This window comes from Sinohyriopsis cumingii, chromosome 18 (assembly GCF_028554795.1).
Source record: "Sinohyriopsis cumingii isolate HCF-2022 chromosome 18, ASM2855479v2, whole genome shotgun sequence".
NCBI classification, from domain to species: domain Eukaryota; kingdom Metazoa; phylum Mollusca; class Bivalvia; order Unionida; family Unionidae; genus Sinohyriopsis; species Sinohyriopsis cumingii.
The window spans coordinates 55,745,959-55,773,687 of NC_142978.1; the positions used below are offsets into that span (position 1 = coordinate 55,745,959).

At 34.1% G+C, this 27,729-nt stretch overlaps 1 protein-coding gene across 3 annotated transcripts in view; it reads left to right on the top strand.

Moving 5' to 3' along the window:
• LOC149776688 (mediator of RNA polymerase II transcription subunit 24-like) overlaps positions 1 to 15,703 on the top strand; it is a 92,854-nt gene extending 77,151 nt beyond the window's left edge. For all 3 annotated transcript variants that reach the window (XM_089941222.1, XM_089941221.1, XM_089941223.1), the window contains exons 21-23: positions 2,568 to 2,642; positions 7,457 to 7,602; positions 12,183 to 15,703. In XM_089941222.1, the coding sequence (XP_089797348.1) occupies positions 2,568 to 2,642; positions 7,457 to 7,602; positions 12,183 to 12,323 (362 nt within the window). In that variant the 3' untranslated portion in view covers positions 12,324 to 15,703. The remainder of the gene's footprint in view (positions 1 to 2,567; positions 2,643 to 7,456; positions 7,603 to 12,182) is intronic.
• Positions 15,704 to 27,729: the final 12,026 nt, after the last annotated feature.

A 27,729-nucleotide genomic window follows, 5' to 3' on the forward strand; every position in this document is an offset into this window, starting at 1 on the left:
TATAAACATGCTGTAGTAGTAGATCCAGAGTGGAATTGGTATAAACCTGCTGTAGTACTAAGATCCACAGAGTGAAATTGGTATAAACATGCTGTAGTACTAGATCCGTAGTACTAGATCCACAGAGTGAAATTGGTATAAACATGATGTAGTTCTAGATCCACAGAGTGAAAATGGTATAAACATGCTATAGTAGTAGATCCACAGAGTGGAATTGGTATAAACATGCTGTAGTACTAAGATCCACAGAGTGAAAATGGTATAAACATGCTATAGTAGTAGATCCAGAGTGGAATTGGTATAAACATGCTGTAGTACTAAGATCCACAGAGTGAAATTGGTATAAACATGCTGTAGTACTAGATCCAGAGTGAAAATGGTATAAACATGCTATAGTAGTAGATCCAGAGTGGAATTGGTATAAACTTGCTGTAGTACTAGATCCACAGAGTGAAATTGGTATAAACATGCTGTAGTACTAGATCCACAGAGTGAAATTGGTATAAACATGCTGTAGTACTAGATCCACGGAGTGAAATTGGTATAAACATGCTATAGTAGTAGATCCAGAGTGGAATTGGTATAAACTTGCTGTAGTACTAGATCCATGGAGTGAAATTGGTATAAACATGCTGTAGTACTAGATCCACGGAGTGAAATTGGTATAAACATGCTGTAGTAGTAGATCCACATAGTGAAATTGGTATAAACATGCTGTAGTACTAGATCCACAGAGTGAAATTGGTATAAACATGCTATAGTAGTAGATCCAGAGTGGAATTGGTATAAACTTGCTGGAGTACTAGATCCACAGGGTGAAATTGGTATAAACATGCTGTAGTACTAGATCCACAGAGTGAAATTGGTATAAACATGCTGTAGTACTAGATCCACAGAGTAGAATTGGTATAAACATGCTGTAGTACTAGATCCATAGAGTGAAATTGGTATAAACATGCTGTAGTACTAGATCCACAGAGTCAAAATGATATAAACATGCTGCATCTTGTTAATTTAAAATGAAAATATTGACTTAAGAAGTTGAATCTGTTTCCAAGAGAAATGCTAATAAAAGTACTAAAATGTTTTACAGATTTTTCTTGTGTTTCTTTGCTTTGGGATTATTTAATATTCTAACTTTGACAACAAGCATTTATCTATTGAAACAGATTAGCGTTTTCATGTCACAATTCTTAATTTGTAATTTTAGTGTGGTTTCCAGAGTTCAAATTTCAGATGGAGCTATCACCTCTACATTTAGTTTACTCACAATTTTGCAGTGTCCAATTTACAGGTGACATGAATCATCATTCCAAGCATTCATGAATTTGTCTTCTTTTTTGTGTACTTAAATTAATGAAATCAAAATATCAGCTGAACATACACTGGAAACCCCACTTTGTTTATCACCATCATAATTTTCCATGGTTTTAAGAATGTAGTGTTGAAATAGTATGTGTGTATATAGATTTTGAAGTATTGGCAATATTGCTTGGATCCATGTAGATGTATTTTTCTTTTATTCCTATTAATTATACTTATTCCAGATGGGCTAATATAATGATATAAAGTCATCTTCCCTATCACAAGATAGCAATACATTACCGGTGTAATGTAGTCTATCAGCTGATACAATATTGACCACATTATCTGATAGTGCAGTTTATCCACGATTACAGTCTTGACCACATTATCTCATAATGCAGTTTATCCACCATTACAGTCTGACCACATTATCTCATAGTGCAGTTTATCCTCCATTACAGTCTTGACCACATTATCTCATAGAGCAATTTATCCTCCATTACAGTCTGACCACATTATCTCATAGTGCAGTTTATCCTCCATTACAGTCTTGACCACATTATCTCATAGTGCAGTTTATCCACCATTACAGTCTTGACCACATTATCTCATAGAGCAATTTATCCTCCATTACAGTCTTGACCACATTATCTCATAGTGCAGTTTATCCTCCATTACAGTCTTGACCACATTATCTCATAGAGCAATTTTTCCTCCATTACAGTCTTGACCACATTATTTCATAGTGCAGTTTATCCTCCATTACAGTCTTGACCACATTATCTCATAGTGCAGTTTATCCTCCATTACAGTCTTGACCACATTATCTCATAGTGTAAATTATCCACCATTACAGTCTTGACCACATTATCTCATAGAGCAATTTATCCACCATTACAGTCTTGACCACATTATCTCATAATACAATTTATCCACCATTAGTCTTGACCACATTATCTCATAGTGTAAATTATCCACCATTACAGTCTGACCACATTATCTCATAGTGCAATTTATCCTCCATTACAGTCTTGACCACATTATCTCATAGTGCAGTTTATCCACCATTACAGTCTTGACCACATTATCTCATAATGATAATATTACTGATTCTTACCAAGATGACGAGCCATCTTGTTTTATTTCAACATTTTTTTGTCCTTAGTGTGAGTTACCAAGACATTATTTTCAAAAGTGCAAGAAAGGTAATCATTTTAGAAAAATGACTTGCTTTATAAACCTAATCTCTTTTATTTTTGCAGACATTTATACCACCAAAGATGAAGGGGAGTCATCGCCAACAATAGACACCAAGGATTCTCTTAGCAAGGCTATAGGTACTGTATTTATAAACACCTCTTGTACTATTATGTTGTAAAAGCTGTGTCATTCTGTGGCAACACCTAGTAATACTATGTCATGGTGTTTAACTATATTTCATAAAGCTTACCTTTCTTCATGTCATACTTCTATATTGTAAATGTTGTCACATTTTGACATAACACCTAGTAATGCTTTGCCACAGTATGTGATAAATATAATTTGAAACTAATGTTGTTCAGATATTAAATTGAATTTTGTTAACTAATTTCATGTCTTCTTGATTGAAATGTTTTTATTAATTTCATACCTGATGAACATGGATGCCAAATCTTCTTTGTAATCCAGAAGTGTGGTACATGAGAAATTGAGACATTAATTTCAACTTTATTAATAATCTCCACAGCTCATATATAAAATGGATGTAGTTGAGTACATATGTTTGGTTACAACATTTTTCTTGTAATAATTTCATAAAATTTCATCATTTTTCATGTCATTACAAGTGCAAACTTGTATGTGTATAGTGTGGGGAGTTGTTGTTATTGTTGTTGTGGGGTTTAAAGCCATTTTTCAGCACACGATAGGCTATGTCTGGTGGCCAGTATTAATGGTGGAGGAAGAACCCAGGAAAACCCTGGGAAGAACCACTGACCCACTAGAAGCTACAGGCAAGCTTTCTCACCTACCCACATTGGCCGAATCCTAGACTCAAACCCATGCAGACAGAGGTGAGATGGCATTGATCCGTAATGGAGAGCACTTTAGACCACTCGGCTAGTATGGAGAGCATGCCTTAGATCTTAGTATGATATCTGTATGCATGTATGAATATATATATATATATATATATATATATATATATATATATATATATATATATATATATATAGGTGTGTGTGTGTGTGTGTGTATATATATATATATACATACACAGATTTATTTAATTTTAAAGGAACTAAAACAACCAAATGAAACATTTATTTAGTGCTTTTGAAAATGTGTATTTTTCTATCTTTCTATCTTTGAGTTCAGCCTTCAAGCTTTCCACTGAAACATGTAATTCACTAAAAATAAAGTCATAATGCTCTAGTACATTCCTTAATAAGTACAACCATTTCTTTCTGGATAAAAACTGCATACAAATGGCAATTTCTAAGTGATATGCAAAGCTGCCAAACCTCATGATTTTGGTGTGAATTTCATGGCTTTATACAGTGATTCAAAGATTCACACAGCATGCAAAAAAATTCACGAATTCCCCAAATCTCAGTTATTTTTAATTTTCTCTTTAAGTGCTGGTTATGATATTGGCAGTTACTAAAACGGTCTGGTACTGTTAGTCATGATGTTAGTAGAACTATGGGTGATTTGTACAGTTGGCCCGGTAGCAAGCATTGTAGTGTATTTTAATCTATATGCATAAGAATTGTTTTACAAATGCTTTTGAAAGAAACAGGGGCCTAACTGGAATTTTCCTCTGTGCATGCTCAGCCAACACTGATTAGATATACCAATCAGCATTGCATCTTAAAAATGTCTTCACCACCAAGGAAAAAGAAATGTATTGCACAAAAAGTTAAGTTTAGTTTGGAATATACCAAATATTTACCATGCATTTAGCCATCAAATACCAATATACATCATGCTTTTTGCACAGTGTGCTGCAAATTTTAGCATTGGGCATGGTGGCAGGGACGATGTGAAGAAGCACATTGGTAGCAAAAAGCACATAGAGGTTGGGAAACTACGTAAGGACAACTTTTTTGAGTGTTGGAATTTTTTAGATTGAAAGATTAGCATATATCGTAATTTGCTTGGGTTCAGTTTTCCATGCATGCGCCAGCACCACTAATCGTTCACCTTTTGATGCTTCATCTTTGGATTAATACCATTTTGTAACTAAGCTACACTGTAGTTAAAATGTTTTCACCTCCAAGGAAAAAATATATGTATTCAACAAAAAGTGAAGCATAGATTAGAGTACACCAAAATTTGTCCTAGCATTCACATCGTTGTACATTATGCTTTTTGCACAGTAGTGTGCCATGAATTTTACAATTAGGAATGTGCACAAGGGCTGGTATTGTTGCTTACAGCTTACCTGTCATACATGTACCATGTAATAATATTATTATGTAGTACATGTATGACATAAATTGTGAGCAACAAAACAAGCACCTGTTGGCATGTGGCAGAACAATGTGAAAAAACACATTGCTATAGCAGCCCCAGCAGATTTCAGTTTTGGAGTACTTTAAGCCACCTACTCAAGTCATGCATGCTACCAGTGCTGAAACATTGTTTGTAAGCTTACTTGTTGATATAACCTGCCTTTCTCAATTGGCCATCAGCAGCAGTGAAAGATTATTTCCTTTATTGCCTGCTTAGGTGCTGAAAATTTGCAACAATGTTAGTCACCAAGATTAACCAGCAGTCAAGAAGCCTGAACTGTTTTGAAAACAAATTTACCATAGCATGATTGAGGAAGTTCAAGTCTGTCATAGCATCATATCATGACAAATAGCATTAAGTTTGTGTATATCAGTAAATTTGGTTGCAAATAAAGTAGTACATGTAATCAGTATAAATAATATATTTTATTCTTATTTTGGGATTTTTATATACTGCAGTACTGACCATTGAAATGGGTGGAGTTAGTGTCATGATATACTCTTTCACTGACTAAATTCGAAATTCACTAATTTTTATCTCACTTTTCACTAATAGTGAGTCTGAAGGGTTGGCAGCTCTGCCCATGTTTTGATCCCAGCATGTTCTATGAGAAAGAGTTGACTGTTACAAATCTGCCCAGAACATGGAAATTTTCTCAGAAACTACCACCGTGCTCATCCAGGCTGTATGCTCTGTAACCCAAATTACATCCATTATTATTGTGAAAGTTAACTCTCAGCAGGGTACGGTTTATTTGACATGTGAGTGCAAAGGCAGTAGAACATGTGAGGCCTCAGCTGTAGTTGCTAATCTGTATGAATACCTATGCATTAACCATGCTTACAGTGGATAAAATACTGTCTGTCTCTTCAAATCTTTTTACATCCACCAGGTATAATTCTGGCTTGTAGAGGTAGAAAGTTGTAATAGTTTCAAAAGCTGAATGTATGAACAGTTATTTGGAGACAGAAAAAAAAGAACAAAATGCTACATGGTTTGTTATTAACTCGTTATAGTATCAATATGAATAGAATACTCTGTATTCATCAGGTCAGAGGTTACAGACTTATAAAAACTGCAATATACCTACCATATACATACATTTCAATGGCAAAAACAAAAAGAGGTCTATCATACCAGTGGCTCCAATATTGGCCTATCATTATGCTATAGATCTGAAAATGTCCAGTTTAGAGGAGAAATAACTCAAAGAGTCAGCATTTAATTTAGATAAATATGGTTTATTACTTTTTGATAATGGTGAAAATGCCAGCTTTCCTCCCATATTGTACACTTTTGACTACAGTGTTAAAGACCAAGGTTACACCAAATGTCTTATCCACTGAAATGATGCCATCTTCCAGTAATGTGCTGGGTCACTTCTGGAGCATGCTTGTCCCATAGTAATTATTTACATGAGGAAGGTTGGTATATACAGGATACAATTAGGATAAAAATGCATTTAGACTAAAGCTTATGGAGTGTTCTACCCCAGCCTAGAAGGCATCAAGGGATTGGCCATCAACTAGCTTACAGAGCAGGAACTTCTACAAGCAGATTCCATGTTTGATCTAGTGATCACCAAAATTAGAAATGGTGATAATTGGAGACTAAAATTCATGTCAACTAAAGTAGCAAATTTGGAGTTTGAAAATTCCCAGGTTTGTCCTTTTGTGTTCAGAGTTGCACTTCCAAGTCTTTGCTGACCACTGGTGTAGCAAATTTTCCAGGTTGAATTGATTCCAAACAGAACTCATTTTTTTGCCAGAATATTTCTGTAGTGCAACCTTTTTAAATCATCGAATTGAGTATGTCATTGCTTTTATGGAGCCAAATATGTTCACTTCTTGGGAAATTCTTGGGCTAAATACTAATCAAGAGCATTTTTGGTGATATTCTTAAACGGAATAACTGAGCTTTTTGAAGAAAAAAAATTGGTGGGTCTGGCACAGCAGCACAAGTAGGTTATTTAGTGATTACTCAGTTGGAGTAAAGTGCTTTGCACAAAAACATCATGATAGCTGACACAGGTTGGTTCAATGGTAGGATTCAAACTCGCACCTTTTTGGTTACAAGTCCAGCATGCTGTTAACTGAGCCACCATAGTTTCTGCTTTTAGATGATAATAATAATATTAATAATAATAATAGTAGTATTAATATTATTATTATTATTGTTAATATTTTTATTAAATTTGATACCCATGCATTTTTAATTTCATAATTAGAGAGTTTTCAATCCCTGATATTATTGTTTAGTGCCCTAACACAGGCCAAAGTGTCAAGGTTTCTTAAGTCCCATTTAATTTTTCTGAATAATGGAGGAAAATACAACATTTATTTAGATTGGACTTTAATATTTACTGACTATATACAGGTTTTACAGGTTTTTACAGAAAGATGGAAAATGATTGCCTCTTTTATCTGATGTGTTACCCATTCTGGACAGGCTGCCTTGATTCCCCAAAAATGATGCGTAGATTCCTTACAAGCATCTCTATTAAAGTCCAGTCTAAATAAATGCTGTATTTTCCTCACATGCCATCTGCATCTTCTTTTCATTTCTACTCTCACTGACTTATTTCTTGCCTGGAATGATCTTTTTCAGCTTCATAGAGGCAGGCTGTATATTCATAGATTAAATTTTATCATTTCAGTAAGCCTTTTCCGTTTAATGATGGCCATCGTAAAGGAGGGAAAAACCAGCCCTAAAAACAATTTCATCATCAGTTTGGTAAAAGAAAGCATCAAATGTGGACCAAAGCACAGTCGGTTCATCTTGCAGTTTATGCCACCCACTATGGTGAGTTTTAAGATTTTTAAAGACTCTAAATGGTTAAATGAATGGTAACTGTGATCACACAGCAGCCTACATGAAGGATTTTATCCTTACTGTTTTAAGAAACGTCTTTCATAAAGATGGTCAATCAGTAAAGCATTAATGAATCACCTTAAGTAATAATAGAAGAAGCGTGTTCCTGATTGTTGTTTTTATATTGATAAATCTGGATGAATGCAGTTTGATAAATGAAGCTTCATTATATAGATATTAAATTATGTAACAGGAAAAAAAGCAATAACCAACAAGTTATGCAAAATTTAAAAAAAAAAATTCTCTAAAATACAAAGTGAAAATTTAAAAGGAACATACAGTGTTTTGAATTAAATCCCAAATTAATAGTTCTAATAGTCCTATCACAGCTTGAGAAGTATAGAGTATTCCAAATGAATTCCAGTGGTGTTCCAATTGGATTGCACTATTTAATGTGCTGATGTGCTAGTAATCTTGAATGTGCTATTTGTTCCAACAGTCTTGATGTATCCCAGTGATTCAATCCAAAATATTCTTGAATGAATTCACAATAATTAAAGATAAGTGTTTTAGTCATAAATCGATGAGCACTTTCTTATACCAATGATTAATTTAAATAAATAAATCCTTTCAACTGAACACAACTAAAATTGATTCCTCTAATGACTGATGTTAAGAAAGGAATGATTCTGAAATAAACAACTTCAAATACCATATCACCTGACCTAGGTCGCAATAATCATTTTCTGAAAATACTCTGTCATCTGAATGGAATTTTCCATCAAATTCATACAAAAAAATAATTTCTAGAAACTTCCAGGATAAAAAGTTATTGTAAACAGGTTTACCTCCATGTAATGATTATATTATTATTTAATCTGAAATCATAGATAAGATTTAGCTCTGTGTGTGTGTGTGTGTGTGTGTGTATGTGTGTGTGTGTATCCAGGATATCAATATGAACAATAACTAATATAAACACGGTCTTTTTTTAAACTTGTGGCTTGGCTTAGCTTCATAATGAATTGTCTCAAGACTGAAGAAAATCCATGAAGGGGTTAAGGAAATGTAAGCAAGTGAAAAAAAAACCTTCAAAACCTTAATGCAACATTTCCTATGCATGTAACTTGAACCCAAGGTAGAAGGGTAAAATGGAAAAATTGGTAAGCAAATATTTCATAGAATCAATTGCTTCATAATGACCCCTGTGATTGGTTTTGCTGCAGCTTAAATTCTGCAAGAACAATTTACATGTCTTGAGTCCCAAAAGATTTCCAGAAGGTCTCATAATTTAGTTGAACATTTACTTTCACATAACTTATTCTCTCTCACAGGATCAGTGATTAGTTTTATAATCAGAGACACATCTGAGACTCAGTCCTGCCCAAAGCTAATGGATAATAATAATAAAAAATAATAATAGTAATAATGTTTTGAAATACAGTTGAACCCGGTTATGTTGCCGGCCTAGGGGTTTGCCAAAAAGCGTCGAGATAACCGATGATCGAGATAAACGAAAACCAATATGGCAGCAATATATTAACATGTGCTTGAAATTTCTTTATGTACATGATGTGCGTTAATAAATGAGAATGTACATGCACGTGTTTTTGGAGGTCTTTTTACACAACAGCGTTGCCGCGATTTGTTTGATGAAACAATCGGCATGCTATAAAAATGTACATACATGTTTGCTAACAACAAAAGGCATATGTGCACCAACTAACAGCAGAGATTTACCAGTATACAATACAAACCACCGTCGATTCTCGATACAAACCTTTATTATATTCTCCAACATTGCAAACACAAAGATCGCTCACAAAATCACAAAAAACGTGCGGGGTGTAGTTCGTTTTTACAAAAAGCTAACCAGTGTCAAAATTAAATTCGTGAGTCATTTCACTCTGACACAGCTCTGAAAAGTATTGTACACACGGTTACTATCAAAAGACCGTGTTCTTGCAAAATAGGATCTCCATTCCCATGAAAGAAACTTACATTAGTCAACACCTGGCAATATTGGACCGTATATATTACTGTAGCATAAGTTAACACCCAATATAGGGATTCTTTCACTCCTGTATTTTGAGAAATAAATAATTATTTTTAATTATGCAAAACTTGTTTATTTGTTGTTTGCTATTTCTTCTTGCGGAGTTTAAGTCTCTGTAACCGTAACACAGGATTGATGGCAAAAGGAAAAGATCAGTGAGTAAAATGCACAAATATTATTTACACCGCCTGGATTTATGTTTGGTGACATACTCGTTCTTCAAAATATCACAGCCAGTTGTAAATTAATTGACAAACTTTGCCTTGATACATACATCATAGAACATCTGTTTTAACTTTTTATTGTATCTCAGCCAACAAACAGAAGGATTAGCCATTCCATTAATTTTATCTGTTCTATTCGCGTCTTTAGAAGTCGGCCAGTTGTAGGTATAGTACGGTAGCATGATTGACTGTTACAGCATACAGTACTCGGCCCAGATGTCAGCATAAGCAGATTATGATGTAACAATGCACTGCTAAGATGGGGTTGTCGATACAAACAAAGCGATTGGTCATGGGGATCGAGATAACCGACGTTAAGTGGCAAATTTGGCCTTCTTTTGTGCGCGAGATATTAGGGTTCGGCGCCATAAAAGAATCGACATAACCGATGAGAAAATGCTAAGACAAAGAGAGAATTTGGCGGTTCCACTTAAAAAACTTCGACTTAATAGGGTTGGCGAGTTAACCGAGGTCGAGATAAGTGGGTTCGACTGTATCATTGTTTTCTATTATGAAGTTTCTGTTTTTGTCTTTATGTAGGTTTCACCCCCATTACAGTTGGTTTTATATACCCTTTTTGTGGAAAGTAAACTCTTTCATGTCTGTGACAATATTTTAATGGGATAGGTGCCCTTTAATCAGCCAGTGTCATGCAGTTTTAGAGATCTATTTACCAGTTTCATGGAAGCCCTGAAACTGTATATGAACGTTTCTCTTTTATTAATTAGGAAGAGACAAAAGCCACAACAGTGTCATTTTCCATTCAGTCACTCCATGTGTTAATGGATCTTTGATTCACCATGTTGTGCAGTGTTGATTTTACATTAGCCACACCTTTTGGGATAATCACCAAGTTCCTATGTCACAGTTATTATCATGATATAGTCCAATCATTTGTTATGTCCATTGGAGCTTTTCATATTACCAATTGTTTAAAATTCAGCCTTCAAGGAAACCTGAATGAAGGCTTGGCTATTGACATATTGAGTCAAGAACTTGGGTCTTTTGACACGAGCATAACAAAACCAAATGATTCCAGATAACTTGGATTTAAAAAAAGATGGTATAGTTGCTGTAATATAGAGTCTATGTCTGGCCAGCCCATACAAAATCTCTTTGCCCTAGGTATGGGTTAGGTGAATACTGATTTGGACTTTCTATTATAAATAATTTAGATAATTCACTTAATTGAATTACTCCCAAGATATCATTTTTCACTGCCGTCGGTATACATAAATAACATTAAAATTAAAATAATTTGATCTGCTGTTTTGTCACTTGATTGGTCTAATGGCAAGTTTAGCCACCTGTCACAAAAACGTACAGGTTTAAATCCCGTAACATGCTGCTTTTATTTTCTTCAATTTTTGGAGGGTTATGAGGTTTTTTTCAGTCTTAATTAGGAAAGAGAATTATGTTAGATATTATCTATGCGAATATAAACAAAACAGAGGAGAAAATAAACAGGTAAACAGCTGTCATTATTGTCCAGGATACAGTAAGAAATCTAGTACATCACTATTTGCTAACCAATATATTTGAGCATAAATAAAAAGAGAATCAGTCTATTATAAATATTGCTAGCCAATGTAGTTGAGCATAAGTAAAAAGAGTATTTGCTTGTTATGTGTGAATAACAGATAATACTGAGTTTTTCAATCACTTGATAAAATATATTATTCATTTGATACGAGTGAGTATGCTCTATATACTTGATACCATTGTACCTTCTCATTATTACACTGTCCATGGGAGTCATTTGGTATATAGCCTTATAGTGACACCAGCTTGTTAGGAAGTAAGTGATACCTTCTTACTTATAAGTCAAGTCCAACTGCAAACTGCATAGATCCAGATCTGCTGCTGCATGGTATGCCAGAATTTCTGGGTCTTCACAGTTTGTTATTGGTTAGTAGCAAAACAAACAAAATAGACCCTAATTGGCAGGCGCATTATGCTACGGCAGATCAGGATCTTTGATGCTTGCAGTTTGCCTCTACTTATAAGAAAGTATATATGATAAAATGGGATCATTGAATATTCACATCTTCTAGCAAGAATGGTGTTATAATGAATAGTCGTATTGTGAGGGAGAACTATATTCTAAGTTTTAATTATATCAGCCTGTATGTATGCATAGTATATTTCCATACTCACTAGTTGGACTTTACAATGTAAATAAAAAATTGATCATATACAGTCTCATGTAGCAAAACATGTAAAATTTATTTCACTCTTCTATTTTACATACAATGTGCATTAATGGAAATCTTTAATATTTCTCATTTTAGCTGTCCCAGTTGATGAAATGTGTCCCTGGAGAGTTCAAAAATGATCATATATTGCATATCTGTGACCTATCCACAAGAAATGGAAGGAAAATGGCTGCCAAAGACATTTGTCAAAACGCTAGATACGTGCAGCAGGAATAAACTGATTTGAATGTGAGAAGATTCTTCTGAGAAATTCAGACAAAGATTAATGCAGAAGCATGCCTCATACAACAGCAATTCATGTCTCATACAACAGTAATTCATCTCTCATACAACATTAATCAATCTCTTACAACAATTAATACATCTCTTGTACAACAATAATACATTACATCCAACATTAATACATCTAATACAACATTGATACATCTCATACAACATTAATACATCTTGTACAACATTAATACATCTAATACAACACAATACATTTTTCATACAACATTAATGCATCTTTTGTACAACATTAATACATCTAATACAACACAATACATTTTTCATAAACATTAATGCATCTTTTGTACAACATTAATACATCTAATACAACACAATACATTTTTCGTACAACATAAATACATCTTGTACAACATTAATACATCTTGTACAATATAATACATTTCTCATACAACATTAATACATCTCTCATACAACATTAATACATCTCTCATACAACATTAATACATTTATAGTTGAATATATTTTGATTCATGGGGGCCAAAAATATCTTTATTTGACTGCAATAGCCATTTTTTATGCAATGAGACATTCAAAGACTGTTCTTGACAATGTGGTTCTGTAAATCATATTTTGGATGATATTAAACCTCTGTGAATTATGTATTATACATAACATAACACTATTGAAACCATATACATACAATTTTGTGCAGGCTGCTCACTGGAAGGCACACATTTATTAGCACACAATTCTGTTAGTAGACATTTTTTAATACACTTTTATTTGCAAACATTCATTAACAGTCTTGTCATTATTTTAAATCAGAATTGTGCAGTTTTCATGTTTGTGATTTTAAATATAGTATGAAATGTGATTGTTTGACTTTGAATTTGATTTTAGCTACACCACTCCCTCGATAACTCGCGCACATCAGAGTCCAGAAACATCGACCAAACTATAAGTGAGGCAAAAGTTATCGAGGGACCTATAAAATAAGCCCAAAACCAATAAAGTGATTGACGACATAACGGAAAAATAAGGGGGGTGGGTAGGCAGATTATAGTGTTGAATACTCACTTTATAATCGTGCTGAGATTAACTGTGAATAAATATCTCTTTATAATGGTGTACTTTCTTTATTATTACCTCATAGAGCAACATTAATTTCAGGATAAATTACAGTATATTGAGGCGATCATCGAAAACATTATTCCACGTGGTTTCCGTTCGTTTAACATGTGTACCGCTTCACACATTATGTACTACGTCACTGATTTTTATGTTGAATTGGATACATTCTAGTTTTATTGTTTGATCCAAATTAGACGTTTTTTATATACAGAAGATCGACTCTTTTCAAGAAATCGTTTTCGATCGAACGATAGATAGATTTGATTGCGATAGAAGTAAAAGGAAAACAAAAAACAATGGTTAATCAGTACTAACATGAATTTAATGAGTCAACAGATTTAAAACAACATAAATTAGAACAAGTTAATACTTGCCATTTGTGCCACGCTTGACAAATATCAATTCACTTTTTGAAATAGTCAGTTAATTTTTTTTGTGTTACTCATTGGTTTCTCTGCCGATAAGCAAAATCCCTCAGATTTCTCAACTGCATGAGTTTTACGTAGTCAACAGTTTGGGTCTCCAGCCACCTTATGGCAATATCAAAAGATTTGATTGCTTCTTATGCAGAGGGGGGAGGTGGTGCAACATCTGCATCTGCATCACTTTCAACACTTGTGGTACTCCAGTTAGAATCGTCTTCTGCTGCAAATTTGTTCGTTATTGAATTGACTATTGTTTCATCTGACATGTATTTGGCTGTGGGGCAATCATTGTCAGCAGAAATCCACTCCTCCATATCATCAAGAGAAACGCCCATCTCAGGACCATGAATCTGTACGAATTTCTCCCAAACAGCCTCGGCATTCATGACATCAGTTTCACTGAAACCTTCAAAGTCACTATCATCGTCGCTGTCTCTGTTACTGTTTTGCTTTACGTTGAAGGCAGCTCCAAGACCCTTAATCCAGCACCCCTCTATGGTCTTAGGAGTGATTGCTTTCCAAGCCTGACCACCCATGAATATAGCCTCTTTTAAATTCACACTTTTGAGAAAGGCTGTAACACTTTCTCCACTGTCCATCATTGACTGTATTAACAGCTGACGGTAATTCTGTTTAAAAGTGCTAATAATTCCTTGATCCAGCGGTTGAATTATAGATGTTGTAATTTTTGGGAGGTATTCCACCCGGATCTTTCCATCACTTGTTATGAGTGAATCAGCAGGGGGGTGGGCTGGGCAATTATAGCTTTCTCCTCTATGCCCCTGGATCGCTGGTGGTTTCTGACGGCTGGTACAAACATCTTGAAAAACCACTCTGTAAATATGATCGCAGTCATCCACGCATTTCCACTGTTTCTGCATACAAATGGAAGACTGTCCATGTTCATATGATGGAAACAACGAGGGGACTTGTATTTGCCAATACATAACGGTTTCATCTTGTGTGTACCAGTTTTGTTCAGACAAAACAAAAGTGTTAATCTCTCTTTGTTGAGCTTGAAGCCCTCCTTTTTGTGCGGGTCGTCTTCAGAAGCAAGAGTTTTGTCTGGCATCATTCTGTAGCAAAGACCAGCCTCATCACAGTTGTAAATTTGATCTTCTGTGTATTGTTCACTGATGATTATCTCTCTGAGCTGGTTTGGATAATTACACGCGGCTTCCTGATTCGCTGAGCGTATCTCTCCCGACAATGAATTCTGTTTAATTCCATGTCGGTGCTGAAATCTCCAAAGCCATCCTTGGCTTGCCCTAAAAGGTGATTTATTGTCCATTACATGCGTAAGGAAGACCCCCGTCTCAGTGTTTTTCTGCGTCCCAGATCAAAAATTGGCCTCCAAATACGCGTAATTAAGCGTTTTTTGAGATCTCTGAAATTAATTCTTATTTAGAACTTGCAAACTTCAAAATATGGATTCTATTTTTTATGGGCATTAATCACCATTTTCGATAATAAAACGAGCAATGTATCAAGGTTTAATTTACCAATTCTTATCACGTTCAGCATATTGTAAAGATATTTTAAATACATTTTCTTTGGAAAAAAAATCAGGAGCCAAGACGGACACTGCGTTATAAGCGGGATCGCGAGTTATCGGGGCGCGAATTATCGAGGGAGTGGTGTATGATGAAATACAGATCGTACAAAGGAAATTATGTTATGTTTCAAAATGCTTGCTTCCTCACATTAAATAATTGACATTTTCTTTTACTTTACAATTAAATTTGACCTATGCTGGAAAAAACACCAAGATGGGAAAATAAAACATTGGACTTGTGGATTATTTATGAACCTTTTTTATGTTTTCATTGAAGACCTAAAATGTAACATGCATTGAAAAATGGATGACATATAGCTACTTGATGAAGACATCGAATGTAACATGCAGTGATAAAAATGGATGACAGTATATAGGTACTTGATGAAGACATCGATTGTAACATGCATTGATAAAAATGGATGACAGTATATAGCTACTTGATGAAGATATTGAATGTAACATGCAGTGATGAAAATGGATGACAGTATATAGCTACTTGATGAAGATATTGAATGTAACATGCAGTGATGAAAATGGATGACAGTATATAGCTACTTGATGAAGATATTGAATGTAACATGCAGTGATGAAAATGGATGACAGTATATAGCTACTTGATGAAGATATTGAATGTAACATGCATTGATAAAAATGGATGACAGTATATAGCTACTTGATGAAGATATTGAATGTAACATGCAGTGATGAAAATGGATGACAGTATATAGCTACTTGATGAAGATATTGAATGTAACATGCAGTGATGAAAATGGATGATAATACATAGGTACTTGATGAAGACATTAAATGTATCATGCATTGATACAAATGGATGACAGTATATAGGTACTTGATGAAGACATCAAATGTATCATGCACTGATAAAAATGGATGACAGTATATAGGTACTTGATGAAGACATCAAAAGTATCATGCAGTGACACAAATGGATGACAGTATATAGGTACTTGATGAAGACATCAAATGTATCATGCAGTGATACAAATGGATGATAGTATATAGGTACTTGATGAAGATATCAAATGTATCATGCAGTGATACAAATGGATGACAGTATATAGGTACTTGATGAAGACATCAAATGTATCATGCGGTTATAAAAATTGATGACAGTATATAGCTTCTCAATAAAAGAAAGAAAATATGTAAAGGCTAGAAAACAAGTACAAAATATTTAATGCTACAAAATGTGACCTTGATTCTTGTAAAAAGCTGTCAACTGCTAAAGCTGCCATAAAGTACAAAAGTATTTTACAAGCAAATTCTAACAAGACTAATAGTGATTGCGCAGCCATAATTGTAAAATAGTCTGTTGCTGAAGATATTTGGTCTTTGAAAGTCATATATAGAGAAAATATTCAGTATGTATATTTTTCATTAATTTGTGGCTGAATATGTGGACCAAAATCTCCTGCCCAGCACAATATACTTAAACAGAGCTGCTAAAATTTAGCACTGTAATAAATGTAGAGTGACCAACTGCCTGACTGCCCTTGACTAGGATTGTTTACTGCTAGTTGTGACATCATTGCAAAATAAACTGATCACCCATTACTACAGAAGATTATTTATGGAATAGGTATTTTAATATAAATAATGGTTCTTATGTGCTATATGCAGTTAAAACTTACAAGCAAGAAGGAGAAAATACTTGTATACCCTCTACTGCTTACATCCTCTGGTGATGTAAAAATTATTTTTTACCTATATTTCCCCTTATATAAGGAGCTTGTTAGCAGGATTGCACAAAAGTCACTCATAATAGACAAATAAAATTTTATTTGCATTTTTATTTCATTTGTTGATTACCTGCTATTTTCAGGACAAGACAGCAAGTTTTTAAACATTGCGTTTACTTTTTGGACCTGAGCTGTGTAAATCCCCACCAAACCCTACTGCACACCACACATACAGTTTAAGTAGTACTCAAATGTCCAGCATAAATAGTCCCCCAGTAGTTGATAGCTTGCTATGAAAGTTGGTAAATTTTATAATTGCAACCTAAAGATGCCCATGTTGACAAATCACTTTGCTCCTGCCATATTGTTATTAGTTTTTTTTTTCCTTTTTCATTATATGTCTTAATGCTGTGTTGGATGACCTCATTAGTTCTGTAGTTTTTGATGGACTGCCATGAAACAAATAGTTTGGTCATTACCTACATATGTACATGTTGACGTATCACTTTGTTCCTGCAATTTTTAGAGTTATTGCCCTTGTATCTTCAGTTTTTGATGGATTGCCATGAAACTGTAAAATTATGATCATCACTGGAAGATGCAAAAAATCACTGGTCTTGCAGTTTGTCATGCACCTTAATACAGTGTATTACACAATCTCATTAGTCCCTTAGTTTTCACTGGATTGCCACGAAGGTTGGTGAATATTAGGGCATGGTATTACAGGTTTACTGCTTATTTTTTCCTGGTGGTATATACCGGTACTTAAGTACTTTCCATCAGCTAGAAATGTACAGAAATTCATGAATAACCTTGTTACAAACTGAATGAGTTGAACAGACTGTTTTCAATATCTGTTATAAAATAATTCAAATCAGTATTATTTTTACAAAATAATTGTTTTTATCTCAAATTAATTTTGGATATTAAAATTATATTTTTATTTATAATCCTTTAATTGCATGATTTGGTACGCGATATGGATGCCAGTTAGATGGCCAAATGGGATATTGTGAAAAATATTCAGGCCAATCCCAATTTATGGACCAATTAGACTTTAAACTTTAGACTTTAAAAATGTATTTTTTATTTCGAAAAGCTATTTACCAGCATATGATATTATGTTACGGATACATATACCTCTTGAATTTCAGGAGATCAGTTGTTTTCCTTTTGATTTGTACACCATTTCTGAAGTCTACTAAATGCTTTCTGGTTTCTTAAGTGTTTAATGCGTACTGGGCCTCTCTGATAAATATCTTGGTGTTTCTTGCCTAGTGTAACTAGTAAATTGCAGGCTTTAGTGTAAATACTTCCTGTTTTTATGAACATGTTATCTAATGTCAGCAAAATATATTTCACAGGGTACCAGTCATAGTGTTAACTTAATCATCCCACTTTAGTCACAGTTTTTAAATTACAGCTTTTTTAATGAATAACATATACATAACAAAATCATCTACTATAAGGTACTGACCATTTAGTATTGGGGGGGGCACTGCACTTTTCTTTTGAGGCAAGTTTATTTTCTATTATATCAAGATAAAAAAAAATTCTCCAATTATAGATCATGTGGTGATGTTTTGCTATAAATCTGCACTGTATCTTTTCCAGTTTTCTAACAGATGGAAATTTAAAACAGTGTCTGACCCCAGCCCCAGAACATGATATTGTTAATCCATCATATAATTGCGGTATATGGTTTTACGTATTGTGGTATACCAATATTTGCGTTATATGGTTTTACATATCATGGTATACCAATATTTGCAGTATATGGTTTCATATATCATGGTATACCAATATTTGCGTTATATGGTTTTACATATCGTGGTATACCAATATTTGCAGTATATGGTTTTACATATCGTGGTATACCAATATTTGCAGTACCCAGCTCTAGCAAATATTATGGTCATCATCTGAAGATACACATATCGACCAATCTCTTTGTTCCCCCCATTTTTGTTAGACTTATTCGGGGCCTTGATAAACATCTCGTCATTTTGTCATGACTTGGAAAAAGTTGGCTGGCCTGAGTAAAACTTTACTAACTACCCGTCCCTGGGCTGAGTAGATGCTGACTCATATCTCAAGGATGAGTCTGAGTGCAAATGTTATATTTATGCAAGTACAAGATGTATGTTTGAATTAATAGTAAAACGGGTAAAACTTATGAATATATGTTGCATTTTCATACCGAAGCCAGGATTTCTTAATGGTATTCGAATTTGCAGTAATACTTTTAGTAAGTTAGGCATCATTTTAATTGAATGGTTTGATGAAAGTTTCCCTTTCAAGGAACTATCACCCATCTTTATGAGACATATAATGTCAAATTGTTGAGATTTTTCACCTGGATAATGCTACACCTGCCTCAGGACACTAGTATTTTCAAGACTAAAGCTTTATTGATACATTGTCATGCCAAGAGGGATAATGCTAGCATATTTCAATAAATATGAAATTACTTTTCACCACAAAAATGCTTCCAATATAAATCTGAAATAAATAATATGAGTATCTTAGTCTATTTCCACCAATTTTCACACAGTGCATTCTGTTGTAAACTATAAAGCACATAATGTTGAGACAATAGCTGATTGGTCAAAATTTAATTGCAGTCGTGACTAAAAATGTTCCATTTCTTTTGACCTATCAGCAATCTTCATTTTTATCTTACCACTGAGTATTTCTCTTGAATGAAGATTTGACTCGAATGGATCAATTCAGTACTAAAGTTGTTTTAAATTGAGACAGTTTGACTTCCTTCAGATACAGGTTACAAACCTTTTTCTTGTGAAAAAGTAATTACATGTACATATATAATTACCGGTATCTGCTGGTGTCTTTGCTTTAGCATGACTATGTATAAATAAATATAAACATTCTTGAAAATGCCAGTGATATGGGGCCAAGCGCAATACCAGTCTGATTAAAATGGAGATGTCCATCATAATGAGGTCAGACTGACACATTAAAAAATTATTTTAATTCCTGGTCCGCTTCATTTTAGTAACTTATCAGATAAGTGTTAAATTTCATATTGAGGAGAATTATTGTTAATAACGATATATTCCAAATGACGTTTGTCCCTTTAAAAAATTTCAAAGTTCTGGTGAATTACAAAGGCCATGACCACAGTAATTATAACATTTATTATAAGAGGATCTTATTTTTAATTAGATGTATAACATTGTCTACCAGAAAAATTGTAAATTTATTGAATTTCTAGATCTTTAAAATTCTCCAATATCTAACTCATAAAGACATGTTACAGCTCTTTGATAACGAAGCTTTCTCAACAATGAAATTGCACCTAGATCACTGAATGGCATTACTGCAAATGTGAATACCATTGAGAAATAAAGGACTACGTATGTAACTGGAATTTTTGTCTCTTTTTGTGTATATCAAAGGGACTATGTGTTAGAACATAATACATTCATGGTTTTACCGATTTTAGTATCGAGCTTTCATGAAGTGCACATGGTTCTGTAGTAAAAGTGTAAGCATTGTAGAGGACAATTGTATTTTATTGAGTACAATGAGGATGGGGATGTGTAGCTGCTAAAACACACTCAACCCAGGGATGACTACTTGGAAAAATATTCCCAGAGATCTGTTATTGCCCTAATTGTCCTGCAGCCATATACAGTAGAAGACAATCTTTGAATGCAACCTGTGGGGATGAGGCCAAATTTTATTCATTTGCGCACTTGGAAAGTAGTGATGTGTGAGAACTCCTGCAAATTAATTCAGAGTCATGCATACAAAATGTACTCTGTGCAATATAACATTTTTATTCAATGAAAAACAAGAATCTAAATGAAAATTGAAAATTAAGGATACTTATTTGAACTAAATTATAACCTCTGTCCATTCCAAAGTATGTAGATGTAGGTTAATTCAAAAGGAAGCTTGGAAATCCTGCTAATTATGTATAACAGAAAAACATATCTACTACATGGGTTCTGGAATGTGTGCCTTATCCTCTCATTTGTGCATGACCTTTTGTCCTTTTCCAAAAGGTTAAATTCTTGTTAGGCATAGCTGGGTGGAAAATTACTTATTCTTGTCAGGTATAAGTCCATGGTGGTGTGAATGTGTAATGTGAATGACAGACTGAAGAAGGTGAAGGATAAGTGTAGTTTCTCACCAATTGGAGGACAATAATTCTAAATAATGTCAGATGCTAGGTTTTACAGACATACAAAAATGGTACTAACAACTACCTCGCTTGGTGCTCAGCGTTAATAGGTTAGTGTTAGGACTGGTTGGCCTGGTGTCAGGATAATGTGACTGGGTGGGATATCATGCTACATGTCTGCCGCATGATGCCCCAGTGCTAGACATTACTATAAACTGCCACACTGCAGACATCATAGCGATATGACTGAAAAATTGTTAAAGCTATGTTAAAAATCCTAATCATACACAGACACGCACATAAATAATTTAATTATTAAGTTAGATGTAAAATTTAATTTCAATAAAATATCATACGTCTATATTTGGATAATCTTTCATACCTCTCAATAATCAAAATAAAGAAAATGAAAGCTTAACCAAAAATGGTGTTAAAACAGCAAAGTATATTGTACTATCATTTTACTCATCAATAACATTTCATACAATTTGTTTTGTAAATATCCGAAGAAAGCACAATTTGCTAGAGAAATCGATAATCAATAAAGTTAATTTTATATTTTCTTCACTGAAGCAGTGGAAAGTTATTTTGTTTAAAAAAATGTAAATGCAATAGCTCATATCTTTTTCCGATTTCAGTTTGAAACTTGCTATTTGATGTCAATTTTAAATGATGGAATCTACATTTTATATTCTCTCTATCCTTGTGAAAACATCAATAACTTCTAAAATAAACGAGGTATGTGTTTCATTGTCTTTTTTTCTACTATTAATCAGCCTGTAATTTGGGACGAATCAGCCCATGATTTACACTGAATGAGTTTGGTGCCAATCAGCCATGATCTGAATCAGCCTGTTACCAAGAGCGGTGAAATTGGGGATAGAAGGCAAATTTTTTGTTTTTTTAAAAAAATGCCGCTTTTGATACATACTAATACAGAAAAATACCCTTTATAATTGAATTCAAACAATACCTATGAGCTATGACATCTGCATTACTTAAGACATCTTTAGAAAAGGAAACAAATGCTCTTTTTGTCAATGTAGCGCAGCACTTTTTAAAAACCCTTTTAAATAATTCAGTTTTTTACCAGTGTTCTTGCAATCCGTATCATATTTGCCAAAAAGAAGGCAAGACTAATTCGTTTGTAAAAGGTGAGTTTGTTTAATGTACAGTGGCATCAATGGCTATATGCCTTGTGGCAGCAAAAAGCTTTTAATTGCTTTTTTTCAACTGATTTTCAATCTAAGAATGGCATCATCTTTGCTCAACATACTGTATATCATATTTTTGGCCTATCTTATAAAATACTAAGATTGTGCAGGATCTATAAATAGGTGTTTACCATCATTGATAATAATAATAATAATAATAATAATAATAAAACCTGTTTATACAAGTTTGGGTTGTTTCCCATTAGATTGGTCAGTCAGGTGGGTTATTAGAAGAATTTGACATTGTATGGGTAAGGTCAGGTGGGTTCTTTTATGATCTGGGATATTTGAAATGAGTAACATAGTTAGAATGAACAAAAATTCATTTTAACCCATTTTGCTTGTATATATAAGTACATGTATGATGAGCTTGACAGTTATTTTCATTCTTATTTCCTTCATTCTTGTTGTAACAACAATCTACAGATGTATTTAATGTTGTGTGTAGATACTATTTGAGAGAAAACATTTGTTTGGATTATTCAGTGGAATTACAAAGTGCTCATTAGAATAAAACATCATTCCGGGACTATTGTACATTTATTCAACAGAGTGTTGGACAGTGTCATTGTGATACATCAGAACTGTTGGCAGACCAGTAGATTTGAGGGTTTGAAATTCATTTGTAATATTCGATTCTTTTGGACTTAAATATAACTTTTTTTAAGGATTATTTTGGATTTAATTCATAATACTGTATTTTCCTCTTAAATTTTCATTTTATAACTTTGATTATTAAATTATTTAAGTTTTACAAAAATTGTTGGTTTCCTTCTTTCTCTTGCTTAATTTATTACCACAGAGTCATAACAATACAGTGTGTAAATTAATACATCTTTCAATGTGTCATTCCAGAGTCAAAGATTATCAGGCAAGAAGTGCCCTAATAAATCTTGCAATGGAGAATTTGGTGACATATTGCAGCCATGAAAAATAAATATATGAAGCCGCATCGTATGAGCAAGTACAATTAGAAAAATGATAGCCCAGGTAAACATGTTGTTATTCATTTTGGGTGATAGATAAGGCATTATTGGTTGAATTAACATGTTAATCTTACTGTCTGCGACATGTTAGGTCCCACTGCAACAACCTAGTCCTTGATCTGTTATCACATAATGCAGATTCAACAGATCAGGCAGTTTGTTGCTTTTTCTACTGATTGCACTTGACGAACTGCATATAGCCAGATCTCCCAGCACATTATAGGGTGGCAGATCTGGGTCTCTGCAGTCTTGCTAGTAAGATATCGAATAACAATCAATATCCCTGTGTTTTGATTAGTGGTAGTATGTACACAAATCTGGAAAATGGGTCAGAACCAACAGTGAGTAGCTTACTGCAGGGAGCAAATTATTATTTCTCAGTTACATTGCAGACTATGGTTCCATGCTACAGTATTATACTTTGCGTCGGGTTCAATTTTCAAAAAGAATTTTTCATGTTTTACTCACTGACTGTCCTGGTTATTTAAAAAAGACCTGGTATATCTTAAATATTGTTAAAATAACTTTTTGAATTCCTTTATTTTGGTGTATGATTGATGGGTGTAATTTGGGTTATAGAGTATACAGCTTGGCCTTACTTTAAATGTGCACATCTTGGAACACTGCTAACTCCACCTGTTCTATTTCATAACCTGGTCTTCAAAAGGTAAATTGGTAAAGGTGAACTGTCACTTAATTTTTAAAAAAAATGTCTGCTAACATTATTGTACTTTTGAACCATGGGAGCAGCCTTTTTGATCAGCTCTGTTATAGATAGTACACAATTTGCATATTTTACCACATGTAAAGAAATTTCAGTCACAGTACATGAATGCAGAATAGAGGTATGCCAACCTTCTCTCCAATCGCATTGCAAAACCTTTGCCATATACCAGTCCTCTCTTACAAGTAATCATAACTGTAGAGCAAAACCCATAGTTATACAAATTGCGTATGATCACTGAGATAAAAACAGAGTTTAAAATAGTAAGTAACATCAGCAATGTTTTGGGATAAACGTTATGATGTAATGGTGTTATTTTATTCCAGAAAGTCTTGACCCAACTGAAATGGTGTGGAACCAAAAGACAAGACTTGCTACTAAAGTGGAACTAATAACAATTAATGACCCCAAAGGATAAATATTATGGATTAATACCATAATAACAAAGATTTAACAAATACATAGATCACATTTCTAAAGTTACACCACTCTTTGTTGATATTGATGGACAAGCCACTGATGATCTGAACTTTCTCTTTTCCAGAAATATTCTGGGGGCAAATTTTAAAAACCTCTTGCAGTATTCAGTTATTCAAACAAGGGCTACCTCACTAATGCCTGCATTTAAAGTAAAGTACATGTACAAGGAAAAGTTACTAAACCACAGAAATGATTTGCACATTTAAAGAACAGTACATGTACAAGGAATATTTACTATACCACAGAAAATGATTTGCACATTTAACAGCCAGTGCAAATTTAAATCTTATTTACTGTATATTTCCATGTTCTCTCACAGACTAAGATCTGCCTTCTAATAATGCACCAGCACATCTGGATCTAATCATTAGAACAAACAACATAGACCCTGATCTGCCAATGCATTTTACAATGACAGATTTGGGTCTGTGCTATTTGTGGTTGGATCTGACTTTTAAGTAAGTATATATAGCATGTATGTGTAATAGCCTTAAATACCATTGATAATATTTATCTCCTAATTTAAAACACATCTCTAATTATAAAAATTCATCAATTTCATTTTGTGTTAATGATCTAATTTTTTTGTGAGTAATTATAGAACACATGAAGATTATTTAGCATATCTCTACATTTAAAATGAGGAAACAGCATATCTCTACATTTTAGATGAGCAAAAAGCATATCTCTACATTTAAGAGGAAACATCATATCTCAATATTTAAGATGAGAACACAGTATATCTCAACATTTAAGATGGGTAAGTTGGGCAGAGTTTGCTCTGTTTACAAAATCATATTTATACAATTTGACTATTATTGCCCTAATCCAGAATAGGCCATTAAAAGCTAAATAATACAAAACCACTCCACAAAGCACAGAAAACCAGGTCTAAACAATACCGGCTATATTACCAGTGTTGGAGGGGTTTTAAGGCTCAAAAAGTGCGTTTTGAGGTCGCAAGTGGGATCAGTGCACATGATCCAAAATGCCATGTTGTCCAATTGAGAGCTGTCTTTTCATATAAGCCTATTCAAAAATGGTTGGAAATTTAAATCTGAATACAAGAAAAAAACTTGTCTGTTTTCTTCAAAGCATTCTATACACTTGAAAGAAATAGTTGGTAGACAGATATCATTGCAATACACATATGTGCAAAAGTAACATGAAAACAACCAAACATACTCCAAGTTTTGTCTTTAAAATCCATTGGATGGCAAAATAGCAGTCTTTGCTGCTCTCAATAGTTCAATAGAGGTTTTGACGGCAATACAAGTGTCATTAGTGGTAATATGTGCACTCACTATAGACCTTAAGGTGCTATTGTACAAACTTCCCTGCTGGATTCTAAGAGAGAATCCTGGTCAGAACAGAATTGTTCTTGATGACTGTAATGTTAACATTGTCAGAACTAGATCTGATGCAGTTTGACCACAAAATATGCTTGTCTCTATAGGAAAATGACATCACATTTGGGACTGACCATTTCAAGGAGTGGGGGCAGGAATAGGGGACATATTATTTTAAAGTTTAATTAGGGCACTACATATAATACAACAGTAATAAACGCCTCTGTCCAGCTCAGGTGTTAACATTTTATTCACACAAATTAACTGTGTAAACACAAATTAACTGTGTAAACACAAGGGTCTGATTATCATTGTTTTACAAGCAATCTATTTCATGGTTAAAATCGTCCTATAAAGTTGTTGTTGTTGTGGGGTTTAACGCCATTTTTCAGCATATGATAGGCTATACATGGCGGCCAGTATTAGTGGTGAAGGAAGAACCCTGGAAAACCCCGGAAAGAACCACTAACCCACGAGAAGCTACTGACAAGCTTTCTCACATACCCACATTGGCTGAATGCGAGACTCGAACCCACGCAGACAGAGGTGAGATGGCAGTGATCCTTAATGGAGAGCGCTTTAGACCACTCGGCCACTCGGGGCCCCCATCCTGAAAAGCACATGTGAATTAATATTGGATATTTTAAAAAGATTAAGAAATTTAAAAAAAAAAAAAAGAGAATTAATCTGAATGTTAGTTCAGCGTGTTGAATATGTTACATATCAGTGGTGGTCCTATTTCAATGTAAATCATACTCTCCATAATGACTTATGTCAGTATATTGTTTTGCTGTATGCACAAAGAATTAAACCCCTTTTCCCACTTGCATCTGTGCTTCACAGAGTTGATACCACTCCGGTGGCCTAGTGGTCAGAGTGTCCGCCTCGGAAGCGGGAGGTCATGGGTTCGAACCCCGGCCGAGTCATACCAAAGACTTACAAAAATGGTACTAACAGCTGCCTCGCTAGGCACTCAGCATTAAGAGGTTATTGTTAGGACTGGTCGGCCTGGTGTCAGGATAATGTGACTGGGTGGACCATCATGCTACATGTCTGCGGCATGATGCCCCAGTGCTAGACATCATTATAAACTGCCACACTGCAGACATCAAGGCGCTGTGACTGAAAAATTGTTAAAGCTACGTCAAAAATCCTAATCACACACACACAGTCAACTTGAAGTTATGAAATTTAATTTTACTGGATTTTTCTAGCTTTATTGATAGTTTGTTGCTTCCTGAACCACCTTAAAAATGAATCACTTGAATACTTTCTTCTAGCTGAAATAATCATGCTTTGCTTTTTATATATGGAGTAAAACCAGACTTACAAGAAAATGTTTCCAAATTTGCCAATATTATCTTTAATATAAATGGCTTCTCATTCAAGGCAATGATGTGCAATAACTTTTTAGATGCATCTAATATATCTGTCATGTAACTTAAAGTGAACTCATTTGTTCCACTTTGTGAACTTTACCTGTGCAAATTAGCACAATGGGCTACCCCACAGCAGTCTTTGAAGGACTTAACATGTCATCCTAGCTATTGTTGGCCAGTTAAAAAATATGCAAAATGATGGTTGTTTATACCAGACTTTTGTGTCTTTTGATTGTTGTATAAGCTGCCCCAAAGATAGTTTTGACATGAGCTGTAAACAGGACTGTGTATTGAT